Source organism: Centropristis striata, chromosome 8 (assembly GCF_030273125.1).
Source record: "Centropristis striata isolate RG_2023a ecotype Rhode Island chromosome 8, C.striata_1.0, whole genome shotgun sequence".
Taxonomy (NCBI): Eukaryota; Metazoa; Chordata; class Actinopteri; order Perciformes; family Serranidae; genus Centropristis; species Centropristis striata.
In genome coordinates, this window is record NC_081524.1 from 11815760 (window position 1) to 11827897 (window position 12138).

Below are 12138 nucleotides of genomic sequence, written 5' to 3' on the forward strand. Positions count from 1 at the left end.
ATACAAAATTTTTAAGCACGGACACAGATTCTCTTTAGATGCAAGGCTGGTGCACATGCTGGCAGCGTGCACCACAGGACTGGGCACCGCAGGAGGGCGTCTCAGCCTCTTAAACCACCTGTTTAAGCCGTATTCAGCGGTGGCCTCAGCCTCAGGGTTGCCTCACTTTGATGTACTTCATTAGTCTTATTCTTCTCAAGCATAAGTCTGCAGGTAATGTTTTTTGTTGATAGAGTAGAATTGGAAAAATGTACCTGTACACTATGTTTGTGGGCTTGAGCGCATTTTACGCACTTTTCATTATTCATTTGTTAATAGTTTTGGCTGTGTTCATGCATTTGGCATGAATTTTGTGTATTTTTATTTGCTTGTTATTTCCAGCTCAGCTCCTGCAGTAAGGCTAAAATACACAAACAATAGTTACACTCTTAAGGTTGACCGTGTTAAATGCGCCATTGAAACCCATTCAAAATGCAATTTTTGATCTCATTTATGTTAAAGCATAACACATGCATTTTATTAAATTTTGGTGTTCATCTGGGCTTTGGCCTTGGAATTGATCATTTTTACTTCTTTCCACCAGATTGCATCATTTTTTATAAAAAAAAACGTGTGATTTGTACACACAATCCATACACACAAGCATGTACTGCTTCAAATAAATCAAAACATGGGTCATCTTGAATCACATCAAAGATGGAGAAAGCCATCTGGAGAGACATGACAAACTTATAACAAAAAAAGAGTGATTTACAGCTGTGATTGCAGCCAGGTCTGTAAAAATGGTGGCATCATGACAGAAACCTAGCATATAAAGGGTTAAAATATTAAAAAATCAAATAGTGTTTGATATCAAAAATTAGGTCAGATGGAGAGGGAGAAGAAAATCAGTACAATGACAATAGAATATAATAAAATATAATAAACAGTAAAGCAGTACAAGTGTGCATAAAATTTTAACAGGCCGTGAGGGTTAACAAAAAGTTCTGCATTGAGAAACGAGTTAAAGTCTACACCGAAAAAGAGAAATCAATTTACTTTCCTTCAAGTCTCTAAAAATGTGCTTATTAAAAGCCCAAAATTGATGTTAGCATTGCCAAAAAGAAGAACATCTACACAAACGTATACATACCCCGACTAATACACACAGGCAAGTACACACAACCTCCCACACAAATACACACACTTCAGAAATAAGGTCTCATTCAGTCAAACACACAGACACACACTGACATTAAGTCTCTCTGCGCTCTGCCAAGGCTGAAGAGGAGAACTGGCAGGCGCACACACTCATTCAGCCTTGTGACCGTACTCTCTGCTGAACAGCACTCCATCAATATGCCACAGGAGGTTACACGTGTTAACGGAGGTTAAATGAGGAACGTGTGTGTGGAACTTGCTCATGGACTGCACTCATAACACAAGAACAGAAGAACTGAACGACTAAAAAAGTAATTTCATACAAAATTTATTACAAAATCACACATTTTTGTGCACAAAACTAAAAAAATATTTTCAAAGGATCATATTAATATATCCTCTAAATTTTTGAGATGCGGCTTTATTTTATTTTTTTCAACATTTTAAAGCAGGCTGGATCTACTTGCATGTGAGGATCAGTCGATAAAGGCGAGTGAGTTTTCAGGTTTTAGGCCATTTACTTCCACTCATCTATATTAACATTAGCAGCTAACCATTTTTTTAACTAATTGGTGCTGTTTTTTTAGAATAAATACTTGCAACATTTCAGCATCCATTTGGTTTCTACATGTCTGTTTAATAATAAAAGTCAAATCCAGTACCGGTATTTCAACATTACTGTCGTGATGAAACAAAGTGCACTTTTAAAAAAAAGAAATCAATCTACACTTAAATAGATTACAATACAATGAATATTGTATTGTAATACAATGCAATGAATATGGTATTGTAATGCAACTTTTAGGAGTCTGCTAAATAATTTTCAAGAAGCCTAGCAAATAATTAGCCTAGCTAAATAATTTTCAAGAAGCCTAGCAAACAAAATCTGAAACCATCAGCAGGAATTCAAAACTGGCCAGCAGGATTTGCAGTTTCCCTTCAGTTTCATACATTTTCAGCATCTTTCGGCTCATCATTCTGACTTCCTTTAGACTTTCACAACTTAATTGTTTTGTTTCACTCTCCTCTCTCTCAACAGTGTCATACTCAACCATCTATCATCTATAAAACAGTTCATAAGATATCTTACAAAAAACAACTGCTTCTTGCACTAGGTCAGCCCAAACCAGCACTGGGGAGCCGCAATCCCAATTCAGTAAGCCTCGCCTCCAACACAACTAATACGCTACACTTATTACATGTACCATTATCATTAAGGGGCTGAGGAGTAGCTAAAAACCTAGCAGGAGAGAAGAGCTATCGCTAGCTGCTAAGGTAAGTAGCTAACGGAACTAAATAATGTTAACAGATGAGATCAGTGATAAAGTTGAGATATAATGCTAAAGAGTCAATATCACCATAGATCACCATATAATGACAGGGTGGATATATCTGGCTAATTTTAGCATTTAATTTAGCATGGCTGGACCTTCAGTTAGCAACATGACTCAGTTAAGCAAGTTGACTGTGTACAGTTTAGCAAATAAATTTCAAATTTCAGGAAGGTTTTTATATTATTTGATATTTCACTATGACAGGGTGGACATGTTAAGCTTGATTAAGCTTAAGACACATGAAAAATGTTTGATATGATTATGAAAATAGAATATATATTCAAAAATGACTTGTTTGATCAAATTACTTGTTGTGGACAATATAACCATGTAATTTTCTCTGAATTTGTATAATTTAACCACTAATTACACACACTGTAGTAAGCGGAGCAGGACATGCCAAAATCACATACATCCAATGAAAAAAACTGAACAAAATTAAGGAAACACATTTTAGGAGTGAGCAGACACTACCAGTACACAGAAACACCTGAAGTGACACAATACGCTAACTGTGAGCACCAGACACGGTCAGCCATATAGGTTTTGACCTCATTTATGCAGTCTATGGTTTTGACCAAGTTTTGTTTTGAATCACATGCACACCTTACATTGTGGTAGATAAGAAACATTTTTTGTTTGTTGTGGTCATGGTTTGTTTGATTAATAGATAAATAAATACATTAAATTGAAGATGTTATGCTTTCCATGTTTTCTTTTGATAAGAGTTGGTTGTGCAGGTATTTCTTTACACTAGAAGTGACAACACAACAAACGGCATATTTAAAAAGCATTTAAAAAGGTAACTTTGAAAGTACTTTATTAGTTAGTTACTTAACTTTGTAAAGTAGCTAGTTAGTCTTAAAAGTAACTTTCCCCAACACTGCTACTTTCTGGTCTTTTTAAACATCACCTGACTCCTTTGCTCATAATTTTGTGTGGTAAAACTAGAGATCATCCTCAAACAACCAAACGTCAATATTGGTCGTAATAAACTGGTCTCCTGGCTCGCGATTACTGCAGTTATATAAGAAATATAGTGCATCACTTTTTGTAGGTATTGTGAGAACAGTGAATGAGAACAGCCTGACCTGCTTAGCACCAAAACTTGTAAACACACAGGTATGGTCCTCATATATGGGGTCAAGTGTGTATTTAGGGTCATCTGCTCATATCACGGCTGTTCCTCCAGAACTGACTCCTTCCTGGATGCAGCAGAGGCAGGAAGAAAGGGTGTTGCAAGACAGAGGACAGACAGATGCGTGTCGAGGGCTCGTAGTCTAGCATACTCTCCAAGAGGTTAAAGAACTGGTGGTGTTCTGTGCTGTGAGATAGCAAGTACTTCTGAAAAAAAAAAACAGAGAGAAAAACTTGTTGTTTAAGGGATTTGATGTGCTTGACTCAGGTTTAAAAGTTAGCATTTGCTCTCAGCTCACGCTTAATGGTTTGCACTTGGCTTTCACGTAACGTCCAGCCTTGGAGCATTCATTCCAGTCGAGACGCCCACGGTGGAAATACTTCTGCTTTCTGCAAAGAAGAAATTGTGTTTTGTCAGAGTTTGTTTGCATGTGTGTTTGTGTAACCGTGTGTATGAGTGTGTTACCTGCTCCTCTGGATCATTCTCTGAGGAACTGGTCCCTGAATGCGCTCCATCATAGCCAGATGCTCCTTATTATCATGAGTCTGAAAGTGAAGATGGTGTCAACAAGATCAAAATTATACTACTTTCAGTATGCTGTAAGGGTTAGGGGGTTAGGCGTGTTTCCATTAGGTACTTTTCCCTCTAGTGAGCCGCTGTGGGTGTGGCTTGGGAGAGAGGATCCGCCCAAGATCCGCTCAACTACACCGGTTAGCGGCTCAGGTAGCAGAGAAAGTACTTTCCTCAGGTAGGTACTTTTCTGAGCTGAATTTCGCGCATGCGTGATTCATTTGCTGACTGGTGCAGACATTTACAGACCAGTGCAAACTGGATGCTGAGGGGTTAACATCTCCTGCTCTGCTGACTGCAGCGGGAGGACTGGGCCGCTTGTGAGTGCTTTGGGATGGCGCTACTCGTTAAGAAGAGTAGGAACAAGCCTCCAATAACACCAGAAAAAGTCGCTAGATTTGTTGCTAGTTGCTTTAAAAAAAAAAAAAAAAACAGTTGCTATAGCGGTCTGAATAATAGAGTCCCTAAGTTGTCAACACTGCTTGTCGGTCTGTTGTCACGTTCGAACCCGTTGGTCAACCGCTACAAAAGTACCTGTATGGGAACAGAGGCAGAGGGGAACTAACTAGTGGGTGGAGCCAAAACACTCCCAAAAAGTACTCAGAAAGTACTTAATGCCTATTGTCAGCAGTATAGTCACACATGTGACCTGGTACAGTGTGAAGCCTGCGTAGTATTCAAACAGGATGCAGCCAATACTCCAAACATCACAGGGGTGACTCCAGCCCAACTCTGTGTGAGAGAGGAGAAGGACAGAACTTTGAAAACAACTAAACTGGACTGACAGCTCCTGGTTACTCCCTGCTCTAAATCAACATCTCTTACCCAGTATGACCTCTGGAGCTCGGTAGTGACGTGTAGAGATGACGACGGAGTGGTGTTCGTGGTCAAAGGTGGCGCTGCCAAAGTCAACGAGCCGCACTGTGGTGTTGTTTATTCTCCGCTCATTGCACTTCTGAAGGAAGACAGCAAACAGTTTAGCCAAATCCACAGAACTTTACCTGGATATAAAACAAGAAATGTAGCACGCAAGGGTTGGTAATAATCCACTATTGCAAAGGAAAACTGTGCACAGACAACTATAATAGAGGAACAGATTGACATTTTGGCAAAAATGATGATACAGTCAGCAGCCGGTTAGCTTGGATGAGAATAGACTGGAAACAGAGAGAAGAAGAGAGTCTGGCATATACTTTGCATGCACTCCAGGGCTTTGCAGACCCACTAACAGAGACGGAACAAACAAGACAGACTGGATTGAAATAACAGAAAGAAAACAAATTTCTGGTGAGTTCTGAGTTCAGTCAGAGGCAAGAGGCAACTTCCAGGTTTGAAAAGTGAAGCCAATGCGGTAATGCCTTAAACATGCATTTTTTCAAATTGCCAGCAGGGGGCGACTCCAGTGGCTGGAGGAAGAAGTCTGATTGTATTGAAGTCTGAGGAAATGACTTACTTCTTACTTGATTTATTACATCAGTAAATAATGAGTTCTCATAATGAGTTCATGGTCTCAACCGCTAGTTTTACATGTATTTTGATACAGCATGATGTTCATTTTGTAATTTATGGTCATATTTCGATTAAAATAAACAAAGCAGGGCACACTTCAGGGCGTGGTTACTTTGTAAATGTAGAGTTGCTACCAAAGCGCAATGTATGTTTTTGTTTTCAAAATATGATCCTTTCAAAGTGTTTTCAGTTCATCATTGTAACATTTTGGTTGCCAATTAATGTCTTGTATCCATTTTATATCAACACTAAGTACAACTGATTAAAGTCTAACCTGTAAATCTGCAAAGAAACCACAAACATTTGTATCACTTCACCATGTGTGTTTGTTTTCTCACTCAAACTTGTTTGGTTAACCTTGGTGTTTGTTTGAAACCTGTCTGACCGTATCACTGCTCCAGTTTCATGCCCCATCTGACTTCTTTCTAGCAATATGGCTTCGCTCCCAGAACACAGCAAAATACTTGGGAGTATATTACCAATAAATGTGATGGCCAAAACTATGAAAAAAAAAAAAAGGTTGATTTTCCCAACTATACAGCTCATTAAAAAGAAAACAAAAATATCTATCTACGTTTGATGCCAAAGATGCCACACATGGTCCCACTGAGGTCAGCAAACACAACATGATGCCTGTAAAGGAAAAGTGGCGGTTCTCAGGATCTGCTGAGGAAAAATTTGCATCTAAATGGGCAAACACAAAGCAAATCCTCCAGATTGCTCTGCCTGCATTAATCCCTGCTTATTGAACATTCTGATTTTCTTTCACGTTTCGCTTCGTGCTTGCAGCTGTTTACCTTCTCTGCGTTGTATATGAGGGAGTAGTCTGAGTTGACAAAGAGGATGTTCTCAGGCTTCAGGTCGGTGTGAGTCAGCTTGTTGTCATGGAGAACTGCAGTGGAGACAGAGGGAGGAGGAAAGGAGATTTAACAGGAGAGAGCCGACGCCCTCATCTGGTCGAGTTTCCTGTTTTTAACAGTCTGGTATGATGGTAGATTTGTGGGGAGAAAATATATGTTGGAAATCAGAAATCCTGAATGAAAATAATTGTAAGTCACAGCTGTGGTGTGGTTTGTCGCCAACTTTAATCTGATATGGGGATGTAAATCATCTTCAGGTAATAACTGAGTCAATATCACCTTAAGGTGCCTTTGAGACTTCCCCATCTAAAAAAAAAAGCTGAGATTTTCCATTGAACTTCATATTTAATGTATTAAGTAGATGTTATGCTGTTAGAAATGGATGTTGGTCAAGCTCCCACACTTTTAAAAAAAATAAATAAACTATATACAGACAATGTAAATGCAAACAGCAAAATATGTGGCTAATTTTAGCATTTCATTTATCATGGATGGACCTTCAGTTAGCAACATGACTCAGTCAGCAAGTTGACTGTGTAGTTGTTTAAAATATTTCAAATTTCAAAAGGTTTTTATATTAACTGATATTTCACTATGACAGGGTGGACATGTTAAGCTTGTCAACATTCAGCTACACACATAATGTGACGAAAATTACAAAATATAAGCGTAAATACTTATTCTGCAACAGGCCACTGTTTCAGCCTCTATTAAAGGAAGACAAATTGACAGAAAAAATGTCACTGAGAGCATCAGAGGGTTTCTTAAAAGGGCAGTTACCCCATAATGACAGGGTGGACTGCAATTCCAGGGACTTATTTTATCAAATAACTTGTTGTGGACAATATAACCATGTTATTTTTCTGAATTAGTATCATTTAACCACTAATTACACACACTGTAGTAAGTGGAGCAGTGTGTGGGACATGCCAAAGTCCCGTACATCCAATGAAAAAAACAACAGCATAAAATGAAGGAAACACATTTTAGGAGACTTGTTGTTGAGACTTGACATTGTACTGATATATGTGTAAATGTTTGGCCATTTACAATAAGAGTTTCATTATTTTGTTCTATTTTCATGATGACACAAAAGGTACTTATTAGTGATATTGACTTTGCCCAAAATGTAAATCAGCTGAGGGCACCCTGGGCCACCTCTTTTGGTCTTGCCCCAAGCTAAACAAGTTCTGGTTAGATATTTTTGAGTGTTTTCTGAAGTATATAACTGTGATATTACACCAGATCCTTACACTGCCATTTTGGGCGGGATCCGACATCTTTAACCCACTTAAAACAGAAGACATTACAATATGGCATGGTTATTGCAAAAAGGAATATTTTAACCCTCTGGAAAAATGAAGATGTGCCTTCTTTCAAAACCTGGCTAGTAGAAATAACCAACTTATTACATATGGAAAGGGTTCGATACAGTGTTTCTTTCAGCCCTGCAACCTTTGACAAAATGTGGCAACCATTTCTGTCCTATATATCCAGAATGGCCTAAAGTGCTAGTGTTTATGTATGTAACTTTGTATATATAGATGTGTATACAGGCTGCCGCATATGTGTACAGACACCCATTCAGTGGCTGGTGCCGATTATACAGTATTATATTGCTTTGAATCCTATAAGAGCATGCTTTGTTTTGTTTATTGGCCTCATTTTGTTTTGTTTGTTTGTTTGTTTGTTTTTCCCATTTCTTTATCACCGAGGGTGGGGGTGGGGGGCGGATGTTTCCCTTGTAGTTGTGATGTACAGTACAGGCCAAAAGTTTGGACACACCTTCTCATTCAATGCGTTTCCTTTATTTTCATGACTATTGACATTGTAAATTCATCAGAACTATTAATGAACACATGTGGAATTATGTACAAAAAAGTGTGAAATAACTGAAAACATGTCTTATATTCTAGTAAGCAAAGGGTGGCTACTTTGAGGAATCTAAAATACAAGACATGTTTTCAGTTATTTCACACTTTTTTTGTTAAGTACATAATTCCACATGTGTTTATTCATAGTTTTGATGCCTTCAGTGAGAATCTACAATGTAAATAGTCATGACAATAAAGAAAAACGCATTGAATGAGAAGGTGTGTCCAAACCTTTGGCCTGTACTACTGTATGTTTAAAAATCTGAAAACATATAAATAAAATATGTAAAAAAAAAAAAAAGTGATATTGACTCAGCTACCTTCTAAATATCTACCTGGCTTGTTGGCTGCTGCATCATCTGCTTACTGTCATGGCTGACATTGATCCAGAGGTACAAGAGAAAAAGCTAAAGTGGTTCAGTTAGCGTGATGCGTGTTGGACTCACAGCTGACAGCGTGGCAGATCTGGTGGGCCATGTGTCGGATCTGGTTAATGGGATAAGGCAGGAAGCTGTTTGCTTTCAAGAAGTCAAAGGTGCTGAGAGACAGCAGCTCGAAAGAGATGCACACATGGCCGTAGTAGTTAAACCAGTCCAGCATCTGTACACAGTGACTGATGGGGAGAAACACAGAGATGAAATGTATAATATAAAAAGAGAGTCAGAATCATAAATGACTTACTGTCTGTTGGCTGGATCTCTCTCTCTGATCTTCTCCAGCACATTGATTTCTAGTTTGGCTGCTTCTCTGTATTTATCCAAGTTTTTAATGATCTTCAGGGCAATTCGACCTTCTCCTCCTCTGTGTGTTAAAACAATTTCATTACAAGCAGCAAACACGTTAGCAGTAGTGGAATGTAAAGAAGTACAATTTTGAGGTACTTGTATTTCCATTTTATGTAACTTTATACTTCTACTCCACTACATTTTGTGGAAAATATCATACTTTTTACTCTTTTTACTTCATTTAGCTGCCAGCTTTGGTTACTTCAGGTTGAGATTTAACATAAAAACGACCAATTTAGAGTTTTTTAAAATCAAACTTCATAATGAATGTTAAGCCGTTTAAATTAATCCAACCTTATTTAAAATGCCTCTTACATAAACTCATCAAAAATAATAATTCAATAATATATTTTAAATATACAGTCATGGAAAAATTATTAGACCATTGTTTTCTTCAATTTCTAGTTAATTTAATGTTAATGCCTGGTACAACTAAAGGTACATTTGTTTGGACAATTATAATAACAACAAAAATAGCTCATAAGAGTTTAATTTAAGAGCTGATATCTAGACATTGTCCATTGTTTTCTCGATAATGATTTTGGTTATCATCAAGAAAACCATGGATAATGTCTAGATATCAGCTCTTAAATTAAACTCTTATGAGCTATTTTTGTTGTTATCATTATATTTTTCCAAACAAATGTACCTTCAGTTGCACCAGGCATTAAAATGAACAAGAAACTGAAGAAAACAATGGTCTAATCATTTTTTTCCATAGAAAAGATTCTGCATGTGTACTTTTACTTTTGGTACTTTAAGTACATTTTTATGCAGATTCTTCTGTACTTTTACTTAAGTATGATTTTAATATGGGACATTTACTTGTAATGGAGTAATTCTGCCATGTGGTATTAGTACTTTTATTTCACTAAGGGATCCAAACACTTTTTCCACCATTGCACATTAGTCCAACTTGCATTAAGAGAAGAAATAAATTACCTGCTGTGGTCCAAACACTGCACCACCTTCCCAAACGTCCCCTCACCTAAAGTGTCGACTATCTCATCTGTAAGAGAGATGGAGGGGAAATTGAAACGGGAGCATTTATTTCCCGAAAACTCCAAACACTTTCAACTTACATCTGTCTTCGAGGACGTCCCCGCTTTTGTAGATCAGGTGGCCGTTCTCAGTGTCCCTCTCATTGTCGACTGCAGCTTCATCTTTTTTTCGCTGGAAACAAAGTCAAATTTATCACAGGTGGCACAAAAAAAGAAAAAATCTGCTTCTGTGCCTTTCTTCACCGTCTGTGACAAAGTGAGTGACATCTGACCTCTGGGTCTTAAAGGGCAAAGGTCATCAGGTGGATTTAACCCCCTTGACTAAGACTGATGCATTCAAACTTAGATCAAGGTTATAATAGTTTTGGATTTTTCATTAGTTTTAGTTTTAATTTTGTTGTGAATTTTTGTTTTCAAATTCAGTTAGTTTTGAGAGTGAGTTTTCTAGTTTTAGTTTAGTTTTTATTAGTTTTAGTGTTAGTTTTAGTTTTTTTGTAATGGAGTATTTGTTGGGTGCGGGATTCAAAGAGGTCATAATAAATGTTTCCTTTATTTCCTTTGGTTTATCCATCTCAGCCCCAATAAGGTTATTAACTCTTACAGTTCTGGGTGTTTTTGTTCTAGTGTAGACATCCCAGTCTCAGTAAACATATTTACCATTTGTTGCATGTTCAAATAAATACACTGAATTATGAATGAAAAAAGTTTTCATTTTCATTTTATTTTCACTATAATTTTAGTTAGTTTTAGTTAGTTTTGTAACCACAAAATACAGTTTTAGTTAGTTATCATTTTTTAAAAACTCTAGTTTTTATTTTTATTTCAGTTAACGAAAATGTTTTTTCAATTCTAGTTTTCGTTATTTCGTTAGTTTTCGTTAACTATAATAACCTTGACTTAGATGCAGACAAATGCATAAAGAGTGTAACCAAAATGCACTGAAGGGCCAGTGAATTTCTTTATGACTGCAGCCATCAGGATCAAATAAAACCTCCCAGAGAGAGAGAGGGAGCTTTTACATTAAGTGTTGATCCTGACGACCTGAGCTTGTTCTCAAGGAGGTTAATAAGAAATGTCAAATGACTTCTGGCCTCTTTGGAGGCTCTATTTCCATCCGCATTCTGAGACTGTTATTAATATCAGAAGCCCAGCATGTGCTGAGGAGACACTTACTGCAGGACACGGGCCACAAAATAGACCGTGCACAAAGCAAGTGACATAGCATGTAAACACACACAGTCTGCACTTGACTTGTGCAGGTTAAAGACAGAATTATGAATTAAATCTCACCACACAGTGCAGATAATTTCAGGTCAGAAGTCAAACGTGGTGCAGAGGTGAAAGCAAGAGAACAGGAAATACATGCACAGAAAATGGAGATACTCACAGAGAGGCAAAGGCAAATACAGTCCAGAAAACCCTTATAAAGAGAGCACAGCTCTGTCTTTCCCATCATGTAGAAAAGCACAGCTACTCAGAGATGAGAAGAGCTGGGAGGAGGATGGAGGAGGGGGTGTAGTAAGGTGAAGGAGAGAGGTAGGTGAAGCAAAAGCAGAAAAAAAAGCTGCACGACCAGGAGTTGTGGAGAGAAAACACACAAAAGGACGGGACAATGCAATATTAAAGCAATGGCACAGAAAAACTAGAAGACATGAACTTGTGACAAAGTAAAATTTAACTTGTGATGCTGTCAGCAGAAAAAACAAAAACAAGTGAAGGTGAGACAAGAGAACTACAACTAGCCACAAAACCGACTGAAGAAAAAATAGCTTAAGAGGAAGAAAGAAAAAGTGAAAATCAAACACGAGTGAACAAGAAAGCTGAAACAAAAACAGAAAGCGACGGACAGAAATGAGACGACGAGACAGAAGGAGGACAGATAGAGGGTGAGAAAGAGAGAGCGGAGACAGATGCTAATAATAAACTT

The 12138-nt window shown here is 37.7% G+C and overlaps 1 protein-coding gene across 2 annotated transcripts; it reads right to left on the reverse strand.

Moving 5' to 3' along the window:
* Positions 1 to 3397: 3397 nt before the first annotated feature.
* clk2b (CDC-like kinase 2b) lies at positions 3398 to 11664 on the reverse strand. 2 transcript variants are annotated; one of them, XM_059340094.1, is made up of 11 exons: positions 11599 to 11664; positions 10293 to 10383; positions 10153 to 10219; positions 9107 to 9226; positions 8872 to 9038; positions 6489 to 6583; positions 5008 to 5137; positions 4832 to 4914; positions 4078 to 4157; positions 3911 to 4001; positions 3398 to 3818 (listed from the first exon to the last, which is right to left on the reverse strand). In XM_059340094.1, the coding sequence occupies exons 1-11, from the start codon at positions 11662 to 11664 to the stop codon at positions 3636 to 3638; spliced, it is 1173 nt and encodes a 390-aa protein (XP_059196077.1). In that variant the 3' UTR covers positions 3398 to 3635. The 2 variants fall into 2 exon arrangements, with proteins under 2 accessions (XP_059196077.1, XP_059196076.1); XM_059340093.1 differs by having other exon boundaries at positions 9107 to 9241.
* Between the last annotated feature and the right edge of the window lie 474 nt (positions 11665 to 12138).